Source organism: Chroicocephalus ridibundus, chromosome 13, assembly GCF_963924245.1.
Source record: "Chroicocephalus ridibundus chromosome 13, bChrRid1.1, whole genome shotgun sequence".
Taxonomy (NCBI): Eukaryota; Metazoa; Chordata; class Aves; order Charadriiformes; family Laridae; genus Chroicocephalus; species Chroicocephalus ridibundus.
The window spans coordinates 3,395,508-3,417,322 of NC_086296.1; the positions used below are offsets into that span (position 1 = coordinate 3,395,508).

Consider the following 21,815-nt stretch of genomic DNA (forward strand, 5'->3'; position numbering starts at 1 on the left):
CCCATAGTGCAGCCACCCGCAGACGTGAACAGGTCAAGCTCAGCTACGGAGGGTCTGTTTTGACTCACAAGTCAGCCAGCGTTAAGAAGGATTCCCCAGTTAAGCACATCACGAATTATCCTTGCACGTTGAAACACCAGTCCAAAAGCACAAGGAAGCACAGACTTGGTCTCACTTTCAGGAACAGATACAAACAGCCCTGGGAAAACAGCATCAATTTAGAGAACTTCAAAAGCTAGTTATGGCTTTAGAACTAACCTCCAAATATTTCTAAGTCTTGAGCTTCTGCTTTCCTCTCTAAGCCTCAAGCTTCCACGGAAAGAGAAGCTGGGCTCAGCTTTTATCCAGAAGCCTCAGCACTAATATCAAAGATAGTGTGCGACCCTCTGCTGATCTTCTCTTATTGCTATTACTCACAAAAAGGGAGATACAGAAACTAATCTGCGGGGCCGAGTCTTTGCCTTTCATTGCCTTGGAACAGTCGGTATGTCCTGATCCCTCCTCGCCAAACAGGGAGACTCAAAGGTTGCCTGAAAATGTCAGAAAAGCGTTTCCAGGGATTAGGAACCAGAACTATCTCTGATACTTTCATAGATGATAATGTCACCTTTAATGTACAAAGAGGCAGATGAGGAGAATTCTTAAAAAAGACTCCAGTTACCACATTAGAAAAAAATACTGATGGGCGTAGTGTAACATCACGCAGCATCTTTGGTTTGCCTTCCAGCACACACAGAGCATCAGAGGACACTTTTCACCCACGGAGTGTAAGATGTAAGCCAGGGTTTGAGAAAAGCAGTAGCTGTTCCAGGGAAGCTGGGCCTTCTAGTTTAGACAGAATGATGCAAGTGTCACAGAAAGCAAAAATAAGAAACCCCAAACCACCCAAGTTTTTTTTACAGTCCCAGACCAAGAATCAGGAGCATAACAGAAGTTGAACTGAAACTGCTCAATATTATTTAGTTTACAAAAACCAGAAAAAGGCAGCCTGAAAACAAAAAAAAGATATTTCCCCAGCCCTTGTAACTTTTGAAATGCTTCATAGAAAAAAAAAAAAATCAGCACCAGACAGCTGGTTTTATAAAGGCAACAGCACTCTTTATTTCCACTGGAGGAAAAAACCACAGTTTCATCTCCTACCTCACAACTTTGTCAAGAGCTCAAGGCAAAGCTTATTCCCTTTTTTTCAACTGCGAAAGTCACAGTAATCCCCTTTTCAAGGAAAGATGCAATTCCAACATAGACCACTGCCGCTGTGCAAGACAGTCACCCTTCCTGCAAACACCAAATAAGCTATTTAGGGACGCAAGCTGTATCATTAAACAAAAACGGTGCAGACCTACCAGTTCTAGTGTACGCTGAAGGAATTTTAATCATTTGCTATGTAAAACAATGGATTATTGGTTTAAAATAGGGTTCCAAGTTACCAACTATCTCACTGGTTATGATCAAGTCCATTTTATCATTATTTTTATCCTGGTTAATAGTTGGTCACACAGAACCGCCCTGTTTTGCCCAAGGAACAAGTGCAGGATTAGGTAGCAAGGTCAGACCATGTGTACCATAGATTTTTTCCACACTTCTGCCAGCCAGAACCGAGGAATATTGCTCACATTTAGCTACTATAAGGCTTTCCCGTGGATGTACATTGTGTACTTGTGGAGTGCACTTGAGAGTCACAGTGTAAGTACTGTAAACGCTGGCAGAAGTGCAGGTAAAATAGCTACAAATATATCGTATGACGACAGACCTGAGGAAAGCTGGTTAAAACATACTTGTGATCTGTTACAATACCATTTTTATGAGCGTAGTCATATTGGCTTGTTTTAAAATCAATAAAAATACTCAGATAAAAAAATATATGCATTCACATGAAGGATGAGCATTTGAATTTTAAAAAGCAACACACGTTTCCCTTTCAGATGACAGAATTAAAACTTATCTTCCAATAAGTATACATTAAAATTTCACCTGAATTCTTTTCTATTTGAATTTAGCACCCACACGCAGGCACGCACCCATGCACACACACCAAGTGATCGCGAAGAAGCACCTGTATCTATCGCTTTTCTTGCTGCCCTCTGACTACCGGAACTGGCTGGTTTTGAATCACTGCAGAAACTGCTACTTTACTGGACAGATGGTCCCGTTTTAGGATCTAAAATTTTACTGGCTACGTGTTTTGTCCTTTTTCAAAAAAGCACTAGTTTAATCTTGACTTGGATTAGCTGTTCAAGTATAAAATTATCCCTCTTAAGCAGGAGCACGTGATAAAATCTCAGTAACTAGAGAAGAGATAATCACATATAAACAAAACTAACAGAAAACATCTGTCAGCATGAAGAACTACCGCATGTGTGTATATGCATATAGATACTCTTCCACGTAACAACTGGAAGAAGCAACCAATGGCTTTGAATTATTCAGAAATGACTAAGCGGATGTGTATTTCTTTGGTAAGTTAATGAAGTTTCCCTCCTGAACTCCCCCATAAATCAGGTTTTCAAGCTTTACTGCAATCCTATGCCCTGATGCTAAGCAAAATTTCCATCTGCTCTTCAATAAATACCTTTTCTTTAGATAAAAACCTTTCCTTCAAAGCTGAGACTGCATGACTGGGGAGCCAAACGCAGAGTCCCATGATCTGAAACTCCCTCAAACAAAAATAAATCAGCTTTTTTTGTAGCTGATGATGCCGACTTAGAAGGCAGATGAAATGTTTACTTAAGCAATCCAGGAGAGGTCTTCAGACTGATAGCTCTGAAAGCCTTCAGTTTTATGCAGATTTGGTCAACCCTATTTCAGGAGATCGCTAAGGAGTTATTTTTCCACAAGAGAAAGCTGTAAAACTTGCTGAAGCTCTGCATCTTCCTCTTCACGACGTTGCTTCTCCCGTTCCTCCTGCTCTCGGACAGACAACTCCATGGCAAGCTGTAAGTCCTTTTCAAAACTGGAAGGTTCGCTAGGGGTGCTGCCGTGTGAGTTACCTGAGCTTGTTAGATAGCTCTCCTGCAGTGCCCTGAAGGAGAAAAAGAACTTCAAGAAGCAAGAGAGACAGAGCCTATTTAACGTTGCCTGCAATGACCCTTCCTAGAAGCTGTTTTCTAACCGCAAACCTGAAAATCGCCTCCTAGAGGGCAGAAAGCAGTTTTCAGGATAAGGGAGCAGTTGTTCTAACAGTCGTAAAATCCCCAACGTAAAACCTCTTGTTTGAAGGTTCCTCAGAATCTTTCATACATGCTAACAGTTAAACTTTCAATGGGCTTCTAAAACCATTCTCACCTAGTTTAAAGGTAACATCATTTCCAAGTACAAAAAAGCCAAGAGGATGTCGTTCTTTGCATGCACAAAGACTTCTTTGCACTTAAGTGCAGGAACACACCACAGATAACAGACCATATTCTCAAGGGTCCATTAAATATATGTTGCTAAATTCTTAAGGATGACATAATGATTTTGAAAAGAAAGAAGAGTTACCCTGAAGTGTGCAGCATCTCGTAAACAAACATTCAACCCAGAGGAACCAAATTCACAGTTTAAGAAGGACTGCGTTTATTTGTTGGGTAAAGAATCTGCTACGCGCGCAGCCCAGTCCCACAGCTGCGCTAAAGAGCTACACTGTATAAGCCCGGGATGCCCAGTTTAGAGTCCTTATTTCTTGGAAAAGTAAAAGTTAGAAGCAGCACAATTACTTCACGCTACTCTTGGAAGTATTTTTGCTCTGTCACTGCCTGGCTTGACGTGAAAAAAATTAGTTACCTCTGATACTGTATATTGAAGTCCTGTGAATAGGCAACTGCTCCATTGGAATGCACCCCCACTTCCTAGAAATGGGGAAAGACAGACAATTCCACAACAGTTAACAGATGTGCAGTGCAACTCACTGAAAGGTAACTCTCAAATAACTCTTATTTCTTCTTTGAAATACATTTTTCTATTCTGAGGTTCCTGGAAAAATAGGTCCTACATTGGTTTAATTCAGAGATGCAGCTATCGCTGCATAGTCCTTGTGAAAACTGTCAGATCTGCACCGCACAGATCACAGCACACTTACTTTATTTCCACCGGATTCCAACAAACTCTGCTGAATGGCAAACTGCATGATCTCGTTATCTTCGTCCTGCACATGTATGTTCCTACCGTCATCTTGGATGTGGTAAGATTTGGGGATCTCAAACACCGACTGGTCAACCTCGAAATTCGCACCTACAGAAGCCAAATATAGTTACAAACATGGCACAGGATATTTTTTACAAGTTGTGACTTAAAAAATTCTCATGAATGCTTATGCATGACTAAGTTACCTCCAAAAATTCAGCTAAACCACCTGGCTAAATATCAACAGGCTTTGAAAGTCTTCTGTGGCAAACAAGCGCAGCAGTAAGACAGAACGCAGAGTCTTTCTTTAGGATGCTGGCAAGTTATACAAATAAAACCAGTGTGCAGCAGAGCACTAAGGTGGCTGAACTCTGACAAAACCAGATGGGGAAAAAAGGGTTGCAAAAGATAAATGCCGCAGTGGCTCGTCTGGGGTTATTCCTGATGAATGGGTCTGTAATAGCTCATAGGACAGAGTATCACTGCATATACGCAGTCACGAGCATCCTACTCAAACGCAATCCACTCTTTTCGGAAAGAGCATGCAGACTTAGCTGTCACAGCAATTCCGCTGCCCATAGCAATAGCTTGGACCAGAATTCAGACCTCGGAATACTTGGGAAAGCTTACTAGAGCTCAGTTTAGTCAGTTTGGCAGGCACGGAATGGGCAGAATGGGTCAGTATCACACACTCCAGGTCAGCTGTAACACGCCGCAGCTCCCTCTCACCTGTGAATGCTTCATTCTCTGCAGTTAACCCATCTCTCTCTTCTGTGCATTCCACCGACAGAAACGTAAAAAGATGCAATCGCTGCATCTTCCACTCCTTACCTGAATCACACTGTGCACCTCCAACCGTTTGTGACGTTGTCTTGTCAGCTGTCCTGCAGCCATTGACATTCTCAAATGTAATTCGGGCATTCAGCACATGAAATAAGGGAATTTCTATAACAGAGAGTACAAGATTTCTATTAAAAATGTAACTTTTTCATGCACTTCCACACCTATAGCCACATCAAACCCTAACATATTTGTTGACTATATTCCACAAGCGGCATCCCATAATGACAAAGTATATAGTAGCTAATTTCACCAAGTTGCCCTTAGTCATCCTCTCTCTCTAAATCTCCTATTTTATATTAAGATTTACCAAATCTAAGGCACCGAAGCTAAGAAGAAAGGGCTAGAAACAGCCCATCCTGACTGAAATGATACTGTCTCTAAAATTATACTTCTGTACAGGTCATTCAGAATTTGGATGCAATGACCCCAGATGCACAACACAACGTACATTTGGGTTCTCAGTTCTAGATACCAGTGAGATGACTGGTAAAAACCTAACATGGTTTTTGTAAATATATGCTGCAAAACAATAGAAAGAATGGAAATGAAGAAGCAGCTACAATAAAAATTGCTAAACATTACCAATTTTGACAGGAAATCCTGGTGGAAATTCCAGAGTGATGAAATCCCTAAGTCTGGCAAAATGAGCGCTAGTTCTGGCCATCAGATCAATGATTGGAGTGACTTGTTCCATCAGAGACAAGGGGAACTCTTCACTCATCCACAAGGTTGCTTTAAATCTTAAAAATAAAGTTGCATAAAAACATCCTAAGTTCACAGTTTAGGAACAGATGCAAAGCAAAATACATAACATTGTCACGTGTTTCATACATTTCAAAGAGTCAGAAAAATTACTGCTCTGAGAAACCGAACCACGTTCCTGGACAGACTAAAGGCAAAGCACAGGAGGTTACTAACAAGACACAGCACTAGTCCAAACGTTTTCTTTGACTTAGTGGAAAAAGAATTACTCTACAGATAAGTATTTCAAGATCTCTCTTTTGAATAATTCTGAAAGCTGGGGGAAAACCACACTGGATATTTGTAAAAAGGGCTTCCAGAGATTAGATGACCGGGAGGAGACTAATTAGAAATAGTTAAAATTTTATTTCTCACTTCTGCGTTCGAATGGTGACTTCTTTCGGTCTTCCTATGTCTCTACCTTTCAAATCAAATTCTGGGTCAAAGTATTCTTCCAGAGTAATAGCAGTCGGATTATTACTTGTGGCATACTCTGTCGTCTTGGTCGTACTCTATAACGAAAAACAAGATTAAAAAAAACCCCAAACCAACACAAAAGTACAGAACAAATAGACAGTCGCTACTATAAGAAATTTTTAAGCTACCTCTCGTGATGCAAGACATTCCCTATTTTAGACACCAGTGAGACACAGCCATTAATACAAGGGCACACGTTTAGACTGCTTTCTATTGAGGTTAAAAATCTCCAAGCATTTTAGACACAGGAAAATCTACTTAAATACTTTAAAGCTAGAAACCGACCGGCGATGTAAATATAAGCTACAGCATTTCTAGGTTCCAAATCCTTTATTAAAGGCAAAATTTTGATGGGGTATTTTAAAGAAAAATCTCTAGATCCGTGTAAGATTTGCAACGCCATCCTGATACAGAGCCAGCAGCTGGTGAATCTATTATCTACCTTACTTAATGCAGATGCAAGGCAGTTGCCAAATCTGTACCAAAATCATTATCAACAAGTTTCAGAACAGCAGAGGATAGATGGCTCTTCCCTGAGTTGCTGAAGAGCAGTGTGCTAACACGTCACTTCATCCTCTGATCATTTCTTTGTCTGGTCACCACCGTGCTAGGACTGTCCCCCACCCGAGGCTCCTGCAGGCCCGTGGACAAGTCTTCCCAGATTACTGGTGGGTTGCTGCTAAAATCTACGCTTGCTCGGATTTATTGGCACTGCTCACGCCCCAGCTCTCGCTGAACTAATGGATTCTACGTTCTTTTTCATAAGAGTGTTCAGAAGGAGGTACCTGCTACTCATACAGAGCATTTGAGGGCTTAAAACAAATAAAAACATCCTCAGGGAAAATTTACATCTCATAATCAAAATTGGAAAATAATCAAACTAAGGAGACAACAGGCAATCCCACACACCTGCAATTCCTATCGGCACAGACCTCTGCACTGCAGTGACCTGTTTTGACATCAAAGACACTCACCTGAGCACCATACTCGTGCTCCACCGTACCCAGAAATGATTCCAGGGGGTTCCTGTCAGCTTCAGATAACAGGAGGGAAAAACAAAAAAAAAAAATCTATTACTATTACTTAGTGGTAAAATTTACCTATACACTGGGCTAACAAGCAAGGCTTCTAACCCAAAGCGAAATAAGCCATTCACATTTCCTGTAAGCTTTACCAGACAAACCCAGGGCCTAAAGGGAACAGTATAAAAATGGGTACAATACGCAGAATAGAGGCAAAGATTTTTTAGTGGTTTCTACCACAAGCAGACAGCTGTATTATTCACCATGCCTCCTCTCCTGGGCAAGGCAGGACAATGAAGGGCAGTGTTTCCATAAAAAGTAAAGGTCACCCTTTACTCTAGTTTAAATACTACAAGAAATTAGTGGACCAAAACAAAACGTCCAACCAAACAAAGCCTCCATGAATCTTGTAATCATGGCCAAAGCAAGGAAAACACATTAATATGTTCCACAGCAGGAAACAGCATGGAAACATGCAGCTTTTTAAAGCTTTCAACAAACTTTCAACAGCTTTGAAGGGTTCTTATTCCCTCCAAATACAGCTAGGACAAATACTGACTCCTTTGTGGGCTAGGAGGCAAGTGATGAGCTACCTCAGACACACAACAGCTGAAAGTAAAGCAGGGCAAAGCCAGCAAGAAAAGTATTTCCCTTGTCTATCTGTCCAGTTCTGCAGTCACACAGAGGAGGTATCAGAGAGCCAAAAGGTTCTACTTATTTCCAGTTATCCTATAGGAAAACTACCTTTATATCTTTTCTTCTCCTCTTCTGTTAAATGTTCCGTTCGTATTTTTGTGACCACATTCACATTGTTTGCAATGTATACCTTTAAAAAAAGAAAAAAGGTATAAGGACAAAACCCAAAAAGCATCATAGGTTAAAAAAAGAGAGTTCTCTCTAGTAAAACACCACGTACACAAATCTAAAGACAGGATAAAGCAGCATATGCCTGCCTCTCATTGACAAAGATCTAATCTTTAACATACTGGAGATAAACAGGAAATGCTGCACTTTGATTTTTCTGTTTGCTTTGGTATAATGGAAATCCGACATAATAAATTCTTGACAGATCTATGACAAGGCTGAAACTAGATGCCACCTGCTGGGCAAGCTGACAAAACACGAAACCCTGCAAATCATACACCAGAGTATCTCCAGACAGCACGAATCTTGCCAGCGTCCTGTGCCAAAAGAATAGCAAAGGAGTTTGGTCATCGACTTGGATGGCAACAGAAGTCAGCCTTTCAACCAAGTTCCTGGAAAGCACATTTACACACTTGTAAATATGCTTTTCTAACTAACTAAACCAACCTCAAAACTAGACGGGCATTTTCAAGCTTGCTGGAAAGAATCCCCACCTGGGCAGAGATTTTAAGAGAGAACAGGGAAGGAATGTCAGATAACACTATTTCTAAACAGAGGTCACTCGTAAGACCTTCCAAATTAAATTTAGTGATTAATTCTGCAGGAACATTAATGAATCCCAATGTCCAACTGAACAGTCCTGCAGTTTTACGAGAAAAACCTTCATATAAATGTAGAAAGTTATTCAGCATTTATTCTTCTGTTAAATGAAATCATAAAACATGGTCTACTGCAAAAATTCCAAAACCCAGAGTAAACACGGACTTATGAATCAGGGAAGTTAATTCTTGCGATTCTTAACTTAAATTCCTAAAACAGCAAGGCTGTAAAGCCATCTTCAAAAATATTTCGCTAAAGTGAAATGGAAGACAAAACCAGTGTGACATGGAACAAATCTAAGCAGCTGTGTGACTCATGAGCATGGTCAGGGTCTTTAATTTACCAGCAGCCTTTTATTACTTGAATTCATGATGCAAGTCATGGCAGCAGGAGGCTGTTACTTCCTTGCAATACTGTTACGAGAGTGCCCGAGGCACTTCACCAGTGGGCTCCTCGTCTTTTAAGCACGAATTAATCCAATTCCCATTTTCAGATGGAATGGAGTTCTAGCAGTTATGCTAAATCTTTCGCCCTTCTTCTCCTGAAATGCTTTGATCGTCCCTCTCCCCCAAAGCCCCCGCTGACGTTCCTGCACAAGCTTGGCAGCCTTGAACTTCCTCTCAACTGCCCAGTTCTGCTGGCAACACAATAAAGCTCTTGATGGGAAGTTTAGAACCTGAAATGTTACGGAAATAAAGGCAAAACACAATCACACTTCAGTTAGCTATAACACTTCTTAATTATATAGAACGGGCTTTACCTTTGCTTCATAACCATTTACGCCTTCTGCTTTTTCTGTCCTCCATACCCAGAATCCAGATGTGGTTCTGACAAAAAGTGAACACCACAAGCGTCTATACAGTTGTATTTCTATGAAATCCCCAGCCCATTTTTCTAAAGTTGTTTTTAAACATTTGATAGGTTATTTGATTTTAACCCCAGCCAAAAGCGCAGGTCAATCTGTCCTCACACACACCTATCACAAGAGGGCTGAGGAAGTCATGCCGTTTCTGCTCTTATGCAGTCCGTGGCCAGAGCCCAGAGGCTCAGACACAGATTTTAGATTAAGATGTGGATACCTGAGCCACAGAGGAGGATGACAGCCTAAAAACTTACCCAATTAGTTTGTCTGACAGCCTGGGCATGGCAGCTTTTAACATACAGCTTAATTTCAGAAGTAACCTGTCACTGCAATTTGGGGAACTGGATGATTGGAATACTTCTGTCTAGGAAATCTTAGTTCCTGGACGTGTAGATGCTGCACTTACTAAGGCTCAGTGAACATCACAGGGACTGTGATTCTGAGCAGCTTTGAAAGGGTACAAAATATTCAGGAGAAAGATGCTGGAATTACACATCTCACTTTGAAAAGACTTGTTTTGTGCGATCATGGGGGTTGTTTACTGCATCACAGAGCACTCCAAAAGGAGCTTCATAAAAAGGACTGACTAAGCTGACAGATACCCGCATAAACACATGTAGTAAACAAGGAAGACAAATATGCATCTGCGGAAAGACACACTATACACGTATTTTTATTTAAAGTATTAACGTGAGATTTGACTGACTTAGCTACAAGATGCAAGTTCTTGCCCATTAGTTTCGGCACTACGCACATGGATTTGGGCGAAATGCAAGCTTGTAATGAGACATTAATATTGATCTCACTAATATGATAAGCCAGAAGCTTTCTGCGAATCAGTTCTTTCAACTGGAAACTTTTTGCCAAGCAATAGTGGCGAGCTGACCAAGCCAAATTTCTTCATCTACTGGCATGTGAAGTTTAAAGTAATTTCAGATGTAGCTTTAAAAGGTTTTATTACCAGGGCTTTTGAGAGTTTGTCTTTAAAGTGTTATTGCAAGTATGACCATGTATAATATTGAAGTGTTTATTTGTTACGAAAATCTTTGTATCTTACCTTTCAAAAGCAATATTTTTTGTATCAAGGCATGTATTAATAATTGGAGAGGTAAGGCGTCTTTCCACATCTTTTCTTTTTGGTGTCATAGATCCCAATGTCAAACGCTTCATGTGTTGGGAAATCTCAAAACGCTCCGTTGTAACAAACTTATCATCATGATTTATCTCAATTAGTTCTGCCCAGCCTCCAGTATCTGTTGGAAATGGTACATCTCAATCTAAAAAAACTTAGTGACAGTTTCCAGAATGAAAAACTATGTTCAAGTCAAATTTTAGTCTTGTTACCAAATTTTGACCTCAGATTTACTCAAAGGAAAGAAATTAAGCCATTATGTTAAAATCACAAAACAGTATCTCTAGGAGACACTCACAGAATATAAGTAGAAAACTTTTTTAAAATTCAGTACTCAGCCTAACAGGTCTTTTTGAGCAAAATTCGGGTTTCTCATTGTGGTTGACATAGTATTTGGTGATCAGGGGTGGAGACATGCCAAAATATTTACCTTCTCCTTTGAAAATTAAACTACGCCTTCCTCTCTCCCAGCTCATATTTTCAAAGCCCAGTAAAGTGATATCGACACGCAGCTTGGCACCACTTTTCCAGATGCGGCAGACGTCACTCGGACAAACTCTAGAAACCAGTGGGACTGCAAAAGAAAATGTGAGAAATGTAAATAGAAAATATTCAGAAAGCTAAGTGCACCGGAAATCTGAAGTCAAGCAGAAGCTATATCCCTGATACAGGATTGCTCAGTACTGTGATCGGTATTCCAGAGGAGGTGAGATACTGATCCTCTTTAAGAGCAATCAGCTTAGGGACAAAACCCACCAATTTAATTTAAAGGTGAACACGAAAAGGAAAAGATATTAGTTCAGAATAAAAGATGTGAAATGGCATAAACCCCATCTCCTAGCAGTCTTAACAGTTAGCTGTTTGGAAAATTAAGTCAACTGTAAGGCCTAGCGTTCACTCCTGTAAAAGAAAAGCAGGAACTTCCCAAGTAGTCTGTGCCTCTATATATGAGATACGTATCACTGTCTTAATTATTGATAGCCAGAGACTGGTAAACAAAACACCGAGAAAAGTCTTCAGCAATCCTAGCAATAGCTAAAGTCTCCATTAAAAAAAAACAACCAACAAAAAACAAAAACAATCAAAAGCCCAACAAATCAACCAAATAAACAGGAAACAGAGTAATTGTGCAACAAAAATATAAGAGGTTACTTTGGCAGGTGAAAAGATAAGTATTGCGTGGAGCAGAGATTTCTCTGCATATCTTCTGACATATTTGTACATAAGAAAGTCCCTTTTCTCTAGAGTTTAGAGGAGGTAACGATGAGCAGGTTTCTTACCCCAGCTAGTGAACTCCCATTTCATTTCCACATAAAAGTCAGGGGTCTGGAAAAGGAAAATACTTTATGACTAACATTCAGTACAACATTTCTCGTGAACATTTTAGATAAAGGAAAACAAAAAGAACACAACTCGAGACATGATAAATGAAGGTTAAAAAAATGAAACTGAAACTAACAAACATAAAACCATTAGCCTACCACTGCTGCTTTCTGACGAGCTATTCTTCCTTATGCTACTATAGCAGCAGTAACATCTTCAAAATTCAGCCTCCAATGTTAGGAGGTCATGACTACGAATTTCAAAGTAAGTCAAGGAAGAAGTCTCCACCTCCCACAGTGCTATGGAATACGCAAGTTGAAACAAAGAATACAATTGTCCATCTGATTTCGGTTTACTTAACTGAACTACTTGAATGAGAATTACAGCCCGGAGTAAGAGGTTTGAACTAAATAATTACCTCATTAATCTTTTGGAGTAATTCAGGAACTCCTCCAAGTGTCATAGAAGTCTGCTGGTAGTCCCGATGCTGCAGAATCATTTGTACCATCTCTGGATCTCCTGTACTGACAGCCTCATGCAAAACTGAAAGAAATCCAGGCACAAGATAGTTTCTCTTTGCTTTCTCAGCAGAACACGCAACATAAAAGCAGTCAAAATACATCATCTACAACTGAAAACTATTAACACACGACTTCTGGTTTCCAAGTTACCTGTCCATCCCTGTGCATTCTCTTTAGTTACGTCTGCCTTGTGTTGAAGGAGGACTTTGGCAGATTCTATATAGCCCAAGGAAACAGCAAGGTGCAACAAGGTCCGGCCTCGAGGATCACGTTGATCAACATCCTGTTGAGTATCCAAGAGAGAAATAATGCTGAAGCTGTCCTATCAAACGCAACTAACCTGTGCACACTGAGAAGACTTTATATAAACAAAGCTTGTCAGTAGTAATCCCGGAGTCAATATTCCCTAGCTATTCCCACGTATCAGTCTGTGGTGCGCAGCCAGCTCAGTCTTCCAGCACTACTGTACTGCCCTTCCGCACTCCGTACAGTGCGATCTTACTTCCCCCCTGAAATAAAAAGAGAAGCAGAAGAGGCCCTACAAAACCAACATGGTAAGAACTGGTGGCACTGTAAGACAGGACTGAGTTCTTGATGCTTCTCATTTCTTTTTCTGTAATTATTTCCCCTTCTGTCTCCCTTCAGAAGGGGTCTCTTTCAGGAGACGACAGGAGTTCTAGTCTGTGTGCATTGCACCATGGACAGTCAACGGCCTGAGAGACCAATAGAGGGTTTAACATTACACAACATAATGAGGGAGAGGGAGGAAAAAAAAGTAACAGGGCGTACAACACCAATTTTGTATAGCACTTTTTGAAAGCATAGAAGCAAATGGTATTTTACAAAGCATCCGTCTGACTGACACACACAGCACAATGAAGAGCGAGTGCACTTTGTACAAGTCACCAAAAAAAAAAAAAGAAAAAGAACTACACAGGCATAAATATCCAAAACATGCAAGCACAACATACTCATACCTTACATATTTTTCACTATTAGCTTAGAGATTTGAAACAGAAGAGCATCTATAACTAAAGGAAAAGGGGAAAGTCAATAGCAGAATAAGAAAGGAAAGTTATTATGCAAGTTAACACGGTTATCTGACAGCATTAAGTTGGAAAGATCACACAGAGAGTAGGGAAAGCTTCATTTTAACGCATTCTCTTTTCACTTCTGCAGTGGAATACTAATTAATTTGCTTCCCCACTTCCTACAGCTCCAATACCTGCTGCACGGACAGGTAAAGGACTCTAAGGCATCCCTCCCAATTGTCTTTGCTGCTGTTAACCGGTAACCACATGTTCTCCCCGACGTTTGCCATACCAAGTGCAGCTGGCAAGTGTCTTTTGATTCCCTCACGCACCCCTCCAACGGCAAGAAGCTTATCCCAAGGAAGCAGGAGGAAACATATCTTTGGAATACTTTAAAAAAAGAATTTATTTAAAAGCAGATAAAGGAAATAAGAGACAGACACATCCCATCTTAACACGTTGCTCATTTTCTTACAGTATAAAGTACTTGAGGTAGGAAACAGCACTTCACAGGTGTGAACTGCAGTCTCAGACTTAACAAGACGCAGAACGATCCTTATTTAATGGCAAACTTTCACAGGCGAGAACATTACTGAAACAGAAATAAATACACAGAAGCAACGTGCCAGTAAGGTTAAAGATTTTGCTAAGGAATAAGATCACATGAATTAGATAAAAAGTAACTGCATTCCAAAGATTCTTCTAAAAACAGGACAGGAGCATGCTCTAAGCAAGCATTAGTAAATTGTGGTGTACTGTTAGAATTGCAGATGATAGTCACTAGTGAGGAGGTGGCACAGCTGATCTTTGGCTCATATACTTGTGGTGTCAGGTACATCGTAATTAATATCCTCTGCTTCTGCATGCTATACTCCACGCTAGTGAATGTCAGAGCTTTTACACAGCATCTCAGCAAAGAGGATGTTTGCTGCTCGAGCTCTGCTGCAGCTTTTCGGGCCATTTCCTTACGTCATCACCATTTCTCGCTTAGCCATCCCAGAGAGGGAACACAGCTTTGTATTTTTCTACTCTACAGCATGAAACAATTGATCCATTTTTTTAATTTTTTTTTTTTTTTTTTTACCAGAGATGCTGAAAACATTCCAGTCAGTATAAAAATGCTGCCCCCACAGTCTCGGACAGCAATGAAGCCATAACTGCTGGTCCTCAGCAAGCTGGAGGCTGGTTTAATCTTTGGCAGCAGCAGCCACCTTTGCTGCATGTTGACTTCCCATTAAGGTAAGCAATATTTATTGCTTTTCTGGCCCAGGAAAAAAAATTAATGTCTATCATATCTGCTCTTCCTGATCTGTTTCAATGACTTTCTAAAAGAACACTTTCTACAGAGCTATTCTGCAACGTGCACTCAAATGCTCTGAGCACAGCTTTACAGATAAGAAGTCAACGTTTAATATCTTACATAACAAAAAGTATATTCCTATACCTTCTTACATCACTCCCGCAACCACAAACAAATACGTAAAGAGAAAGAAGCTCAGCAATCCCACAAGCCCGGCAGACAGACCATCAAGGTTACTTCTCCCTAGAAAGGCAGCAAGCGAGGGGCACCAAGCCCTGTGCCATGGCACAAGCTCTTCTGGGGCCACCAGCCCCACAGCAGCCCCTCTACCACCCGAGCATCCCAGTTACCTTGTCCTGCAGCTCCTCGTCCAGCCGCCTGTAGTCATTATTCCAGACCAGGACGTGCAGGGGAAACGCGCTGCTGGCCCTGCCAGGGGAACTCATCATGCCACACACCTGCAGGAGCGGGGGAAGCAGGGTGCCTACCCTCACTGTTCCTCCACCTCTTTCTTTTAGAGACCCCAGATCACTCAGGCCCTCACCCCTTGAGCTTCTCCTCTCTCCTGGCACCCACCTGCCCCAGGTGTCGGGGGGAGACCACCGGGCCACAACCCCCTACAAACTCTTCACCCAGCTCCGAGGGGTGCCCCATGCAAAATCACACTCCTGGGGGTTCCCCGCTCCTGGGCACAGCCCCCCCCTCCTTGGCCCCACACTTTTGGGGGTCTCCCCCGCTCCTGGGAGTCCCTTCCTCCTGGGCACCACCCCCACAGCCCCACACTTGAGGGGATCTCCCCTGCTCCTGGTGCCCCCACAGCCCCCCACTCCTGGGACTCCCCCGCAGCCTGGGATTCCCCTGCTCCTGGGCACCTCCCCACAGCCCCACACTCTCGGGAATGTTCCCTGCTACTCCTGCCTCCCACAGCCCCACACTCCTGGGGTCCTCTGCTCCTGGTGCCCCCCACGATCTGATAGTCCCCCGCTCCCAGGCACACCCCTCCCCTCAGCTCCACACTCTCAGGGCCTCACCTGCTCCTGGGCACCCCTGCTCCTGACGGCCTCCCCACAGTCCCCCACTCCTGGGGGAACGCCTGCTCCTGGGCACCTGCCCCACAACCCCACACTCCCGAGGGGCTCCCCCAGCCCCACACACCCGGCCGCCCACCGCCTCACCCCCGCGCCTCTCCTTCCTGTCTCTCCAGGGCAGCGGCCGGGACGGACCACAGCGCGACAAGTGCGGGGGGAGGAGAGTATCCCCCTCGGTTCCCCTCCGCCCGCCGCCACCGGCGAGCCCACGGAAACAGGAAGTTGCTGCTCCCCACCCACTCTACCCCCCCCCCCCGCGGGCGGGCAGATGGAGAGTCCCGCCCACGAGCTGCCCCATCGCACTCAGCGCTGGCGGGGGGCGACGGCAGCGCGGTGTCGGGCCGGACGCGGCGCTCAGGCCTGGTTCCCCCCCGCCCCGCGCGTTGGTTTCTCCCGCCCGCCCTGCCGCCGCCATGCTGAGTGAGGGCAGGGCGTGATGGAGAGCAGCCTCTTCCGCCAGCCTGTGGGGTCCGGCTTCCGAAACCTTGTTTCTCCCAGCTCTGCTTTAGTCGGGAGGAGACAGGGAGCAGGCTGGTGTAGCCTGAGGCACTCACCCTAGGCGAGGCCGGCCACGTTTGTCCCTGGCAGGCTGACCACTTTTGCCAGGAGCAAACATGGCGCCGGGCGGCTGGGCTACCTTACGGCGCGCAGCCCGTCCCTGGCGTACGCAGCTTGGTGAATAGTGCCGGCGGCGGAGCGGGCGACGCTGCCGTGCGCCTGCGCGCTGCCGCCTCGGCTGGGCCGCCTGGCGGGGGCTGGCGGCGGGGACCCGTTAGCGCGGCAGGAAGCGCCCGCCGCCGCCGCCCCGCACCATGTCGAAGCGCCTGAGGAGCAGCGAGGTCTGCGCCGACTGCAGCGCCCAGGGTAGGCACCGGCACCGGCCGCGAAGCCACCTCAGCGGCTGGGCGAGCCCATCCCCCGCTCCTCAGACCGGGCAGCGGCGCTTCCCCCCCCTTCCCCTTCCCCTCAGGCGCTGAGGGGGGCGCGGGCAGGTGGCGGCCCTGAGGGGTGGGAAGCGCGGGGATCCCCCGCGACCGGCGGTGGGGTGGGGGGGCTCCTGTCAGCGGGGCAGCCCCGGCTGCCCGGTCCCCGGGGCGGGGGGGAGCCCGGCGCCGCGTCCCGGGGGGGAAGGCCGTGCTCCCGGCGCTGTTCCGGGGGTGTCACCGCCATGTAGCGGTCCTTCCTCGGCGGGGAAGCAGCTTTTGCCGGGTTTGGAGGCGTTTTCCAGCGGTTTTGTCCGTATCGGGCCTTTTTTTTCCCTGAAGGTGCCGTTCTCAGACCGAGCGATGGTGCGCTCAGCCCTCCCTTCAGTTTGCTGTCGTTGTAGTTTTAAAGCCAGTATCGTTGTAGTTTTAAAGCCCCCTCTCAGCTCTGGGGCCGGGTCCCCATGGCCAGCATTCTAGTCGTCCATAAATCTGGCTCCCCTCAGCCTCAAAAGGAGGAAGGTTGGGTTAAAAAGGTGGTCCAGCTGGTCTATTCTACCTTTTTAAAGTACATCACGGCCACGGAGCAAAAAGGTGGGAGGAAAGCATAGGTTGTGTCACCGAAAGGGACAGTGGCCATGTCCTTTGGGGGGGGCTTGTGACGATGAAGATGGCTGTGGAGGCATCCCGTGTTCTGAGGTTCAGGGAAAAGTAAAATTTAGACTTGTTAAGTGCATGACTCGCCCCGTGGCCGGAGCTGAGGGTAGGGATCCCAGGCTTTCCAAAGAAAAGGTGTTCTGGAGCGTCGGATAGGCTCGGATTGGAAATGCTCATTGAGCAACATATGTTTGGTGTTGACATGCGCATTGTCTGTCTTACACTGCAGACAAATTTGAGAATTTATTGAAACAAATGTTTTTAGAAGGTCAGTTGTACCTCCTCTTCTGACCATCTATAGTCTTGCTGTTCTCGTATTTAAAACTGTACAGTTTAGGTGGGGTTTTTTTTGTTTGTTTGTTTTTTTTAAGCAACTGTGTATATTTGTTGCGTTTCCTTCTCAGAATTATGTGGGTTTTGTTGTTCATGTTTTGTGCTGGTTCTTTCAATATAGTTACTCATGTACATACTGAAATGAATTAAAATGCTGTAATGTTGCTAACATTTGAATGGCCGGAAGGTATGATGTGGGAGAGGGGATAACTTCTGTAAAATGGAACTTCTGTTAAAAAAAAAAAGGTAAAAATAATAAGAATCCAGATTGACTCCCAGCAAGTTACTTTTGTCTTGATAGAATTTTGTTTTCCCAATAAATAGAGCTTGCATATCTTAGGCAGTCAGTTGTCCTATCTCATACAAAGTAGCATATCTATGCTTTTAAACATCAGTGGTGTTATGACTCTGAGATAAAGTTGTTTTACTGTGTATTCGTTAAGCTTGTCAGGAGTATGCAATGTATCAGAATCGCTATTAGGGTAATCTTGTAAGCCAGCCTCTTATTTTGTTGTGTTGTGACACTATAGCATTGTCAGATATTTGCTTGATCTTGGTGAAGAAATCTGCTGGCTTATTCATATAAAGAAATCTTGACTTAATCCTTTCTTAAGTTAAAAAAAAAAAAAATTCAAACCCTTCTTTTACTTAAACTGGAGGGAATTTGTCAGAGGGGTGTTTGGGAGCTGCAATGCATGCAGTTGTGCCCTTAGACCTGGGGGAAATGTAGCCTTTTCACCCAGATCAGGTGTAGCAAGTGCAGGATTCCTGACTGCTGGGGTAATTAGTACTTGCTCCTTGAACTTCATCAAGAGACACTTCTTTTCTGTGGTGAAGGATGAATAGTTTTCTTTTACGTGAGGTGATTTTTCGTGTGCTTTTCTGGTACGCTCACTTCCTACAGGAGTTCACTGTTCACACGGTTCAGGCTTGTCTTCATCACACGCTTCCTGTTTTGAATCACTCTGAAAACAGATTTGACCTATCTTTCTAGCTTCTCTCCTGTTGTATTTTGGTATCAGCTTAAGCATATTTTGATTGTGTCCATAACTGTATCTCTTAAAAATGATTCAAATCAGTTCCAGCACAGACACTTAATTTAGTTAAATTTAAACCTGAAACATCAATTTTCCCATAACCTGACAGCATGCTCTCTGTATCTTCAGACTGTCTAGCACTGTGTTGCTTCTCCCTTTCCCACCCTCACCTGTTACTTGAGAACAACTAAACGGTACTATTAAAAAAAGCTCCTTCAGTTAAACCAGTGTGACTCAGAAAACAGGTTGCAGTGCTTAGTGTCCCACCGCTTTTTGATCAGCCCGCTCTCCACCATGCATGCTGTCGAATCTGCTCTGCTCCCTATCGTTTATTCTTCTGAGCTGCTGTCAGTCATCTCTCTGGCCTCCCCAACACTTAGTAGGCGCAAATTGTTATCTTGACCAACTGTGCTGAACTCTTCAGTTCCCTTGACAAATCTGTCTATTGTCTTTTTCTTTTTTTTCTTTTATTGTCGTCTTTTTTTTTTTTTTGCAACATGCCATTCACATTTCCAATGGTGCCAGTTTTTGACAGACTCTACAGAAACACGGGCTCTTTCATCAATGTGATTTCTTTTAAGTAGAACGTATAAGCTGAAATTACAAGCAAGGCTTCAGATTTTTGTCTTCTGAAGAATTTTAAAGCCCCATTTCTGCTATGAAATGACCAAATAAACAGCAGCTTACTTTGTCATGGCTAAATGGATGTTGTTTGGGGCCTGTTAAGTTAGATATTGAGATGGGTGTAAAGAAAAAAACCTGATGATGACTGTTAGTCAAAACAGTGGTGTTCAAAAGCAGCTGTAACTAGTGATTGAAACAAGAAACGTAATGGCTTTCAGAAGAATCCTATTAGTTTATGAATGAGTGTGTGATAAGGTTACCTAATGAAAAGGGACTAGACTCATTAATCTGGAAGGCTGCCTCCAGTCTTAGGTTGTTAGGTTAGCAATAATGCATCTCATTTCATTGTTATTTTTTTCCTTCTTAGAAGTGAAAGTTGTTAAAATAATGGAATGATTTAATAAGGAGGTTGCGTGCTTGTTATTAATTTGTTTTTTAAATTATGTTAGGTGTTGTTTTTTTTTTTTTCAAAACATATGCTTTAATTTGGCTCTGGGCTCTGATAGTTATCATCTGTGAATAGATGCTCCCATCCCTCATGGCCTGTGGTTCAAACAGGTTTGCCTACATTGCCTTCAGCACACACACAACATCAACTCTGCTTAAAAACCACAACTATGATCAGATCTCATGTTTCAGGGATTCAGTGAATTTGTTGCATGGGTCAGAGGAGACTTTTTTTATGATGCACAATTGCTTAGATGTATTGTGACAGGACGCAGATCTCTCATCAGATACCAGGTTTGTGTTGTACTTGCTTATTTAGCCTCAGACTCGCCTCTGGCTTTGAAATTAGGAAGACTTTTCCAAAATAGAAGAGATCTTGAATTTCTTTTTCTTTCTGCTGGGATGCAGTAGATCTGAAGATCTGTCTTGCTACTCAGTTAATACAGAGTTCTTGGCATGTTGAGTTCCTCGTCACTGACAGAAAACTGGAGTTTGTTCTGAAGACCGAGCTAAGAGCAGCAGAGGGATTCCAGTTTAATGTCCTGTGGTGCATACGTTCAGTTTCAATCAGATGTAACATTCCTACTCGGTTTTATACTTTTTTGATGTTTGAAGCTATATAATAGCTAGTATATGTTATTTACTACTTTTACCTTCCATCAGCAGTCTTTCTGGTTTGCTTATAAGCAAATTCAGTTTGGATCTGTTCAGAGTCAAAGTTAATTTGCTTGACCGTATTTGATTTTACTGAGCCTATAACTTGACACGTGTGTATCTTGTGTTTTTTTTTTTTACTGTGACACTCTTGAGTGTTTTTATTATTTAATGTGGAAGTTAAAAAACTTTGTAATAATATAGAACTGAAGACTGAGTAGTATGTGAAAAAGCATGACTACTATTACTGCTTTTTTTATTCATAGACTTCTGAGTTTTTCAAAAGAGCAGATAGGTACTATTGTTAGAAGTATTTCTGAAGGACTCAGCTAAATGACATGTAAGCCCTGAAAGAAGATAATAAATTTAGTGTCCTGTTACACTTACAAAGGAAAGTAGTCTATTTTCATAGGAAGAACTGCAAACAGTGGGGCTTTTCTCAGAGTTTCGACAGCGGTCTCCTTGCTGTCCTTGGACTCCTACGTCCCCAGTAAGTGCAGGGACTGTTATTTCCCCAGTGTTCAGAGGCCCAGCACGGTTGTAACATTTACAAGCTCATGCAATGGCTAAGCAGTAAAGCTAAGGTTAGAAGGCGGGGCTTCTCGTTTTAGACTCTGTGTTTGAAATACAAAGTCATGTTGCCTTCTGTGTTGTAATTAATGTATTCTTTTTCAGATCCTTGTTGGGCATCTATAAACAGAGGGATTCTGATCTGTGACGAGTGCTGTAGTGTTCATCGAAGTTTGGGGCGTCATATCTCTCAAGTGAGACATCTCAAGCATACACCATGGCCTCCAACACTGCTGCAGGTAAAAAGTGAAACTGTGTATGAATGTGTATGAATCTCTGTTGGCTTGCTGTCCACTTGAAAATAATTATAGCTATTTGATTAGTCAGTTTGTGCAGCTAGATTTCTTTACTGCCTGCCTGTATACATTTTGGATTTCAGATGGTTGAAACACTGTATAACAATGGTGCTAACTCCATATGGGAACATTCTTTGCTGGACCCTGCCTCTGTTATGAGTGGAAGGCGCAAAGCTAGCCCACAGGATAAAGTACAGTAAGTGCAAAATCACAGAATTTTTATTCTTGTAGAAGTGTGATTATTTTATTCATCAGTGACAGAGGCAGCAAGGTATCCATGGGGACCTGTGTATATTTTGTTCCTGGAATAGAACAGTGGTAAACTAGTTATTTGTTCACTTTTTCTTTTTAAATTCCCAATGATTATTTTTT

At 43.1% G+C, this 21,815-nt stretch overlaps 2 protein-coding genes across 15 annotated transcripts in view; one reads left to right on the forward strand and one right to left on the reverse strand.

Moving 5' to 3' along the window:
* Positions 1 to 1,063: 1,063 nt before the first annotated feature.
* Positions 1,064 to 16,579, reverse strand: ANKRD13A (ankyrin repeat domain 13A). 8 transcript variants are annotated; one of them, XM_063351418.1, is made up of 17 exons: positions 15,165 to 15,591; positions 13,990 to 14,106; positions 13,461 to 13,514; positions 12,634 to 12,766; positions 12,381 to 12,505; positions 11,920 to 11,965; positions 11,070 to 11,213; positions 10,565 to 10,760; positions 9,406 to 9,472; positions 7,926 to 8,007; positions 7,134 to 7,192; positions 6,058 to 6,194; positions 5,524 to 5,681; positions 4,930 to 5,043; positions 4,055 to 4,206; positions 3,760 to 3,824; positions 1,065 to 3,019 (listed from the first exon to the last, which is right to left on the reverse strand). In XM_063351418.1, the coding sequence occupies exons 5-17, from the start codon at positions 12,468 to 12,470 to the stop codon at positions 2,821 to 2,823; spliced, it is 1,509 nt and encodes a 502-aa protein (XP_063207488.1). In that variant the 5' UTR covers positions 12,471 to 12,505; positions 12,634 to 12,766; positions 13,461 to 13,514; positions 13,990 to 14,106; positions 15,165 to 15,591; the 3' UTR covers positions 1,065 to 2,820. The 8 variants fall into 8 exon arrangements, with proteins under 8 accessions (XP_063207484.1, XP_063207485.1, XP_063207486.1 ...); XM_063351414.1 differs by lacking the exons at positions 13,461 to 13,514; positions 13,990 to 14,106 and adding an exon at positions 16,457 to 16,579 and having other exon boundaries at positions 1,064 to 3,019; positions 15,165 to 15,243; XM_063351415.1 differs by lacking the exons at positions 13,461 to 13,514; positions 13,990 to 14,106 and adding an exon at positions 15,990 to 16,108 and having other exon boundaries at positions 1,064 to 3,019; positions 15,165 to 15,272.
* Positions 16,580 to 16,626: 47 nt separating this feature from the next.
* GIT2 (GIT ArfGAP 2) overlaps positions 16,627 to 21,815 on the forward strand; it is a 34,273-nt gene continuing 29,084 nt past the window's right edge. For all 7 annotated transcript variants that reach the window (XM_063351413.1, XM_063351407.1, XM_063351410.1 and 4 more), the window contains exons 1-3: positions 16,627 to 16,766; positions 21,253 to 21,386; positions 21,527 to 21,639. In XM_063351413.1, coding sequence (XP_063207483.1) covers positions 16,715 to 16,766; positions 21,253 to 21,386; positions 21,527 to 21,639 — 299 coding nt within the window. In that variant the 5' untranslated portion in view covers positions 16,627 to 16,714. The remainder of the gene's footprint in view (positions 16,767 to 21,252; positions 21,387 to 21,526; positions 21,640 to 21,815) is intronic.

What these genes read in the sequence shown, in the direction of transcription:
- ANKRD13A (XM_063351414.1), bottom strand. Translation starts at nt 16,518, where the DNA reads ATGTTTGCTCCTGGCAAAAGTGGTCAGCCTGCCAGGGACAAACGTGGC. An exon ending in GTCACCATTCGAACGCAGAA is followed by an intron (nt 5,682 to 6,057) that starts GTGAGAAATAAA and finishes TTTATTTTTAAG; the next exon opens with ATTTAAAGCAACCTTGTGGA. An exon ending in TGGAATCCGGTGGAAATAAA is followed by an intron (nt 3,825 to 4,054) that starts GTAAGTGTGCTG and finishes CCCCATTTCTAG; the next exon opens with GAAGTGGGGGTGCATTCCAA.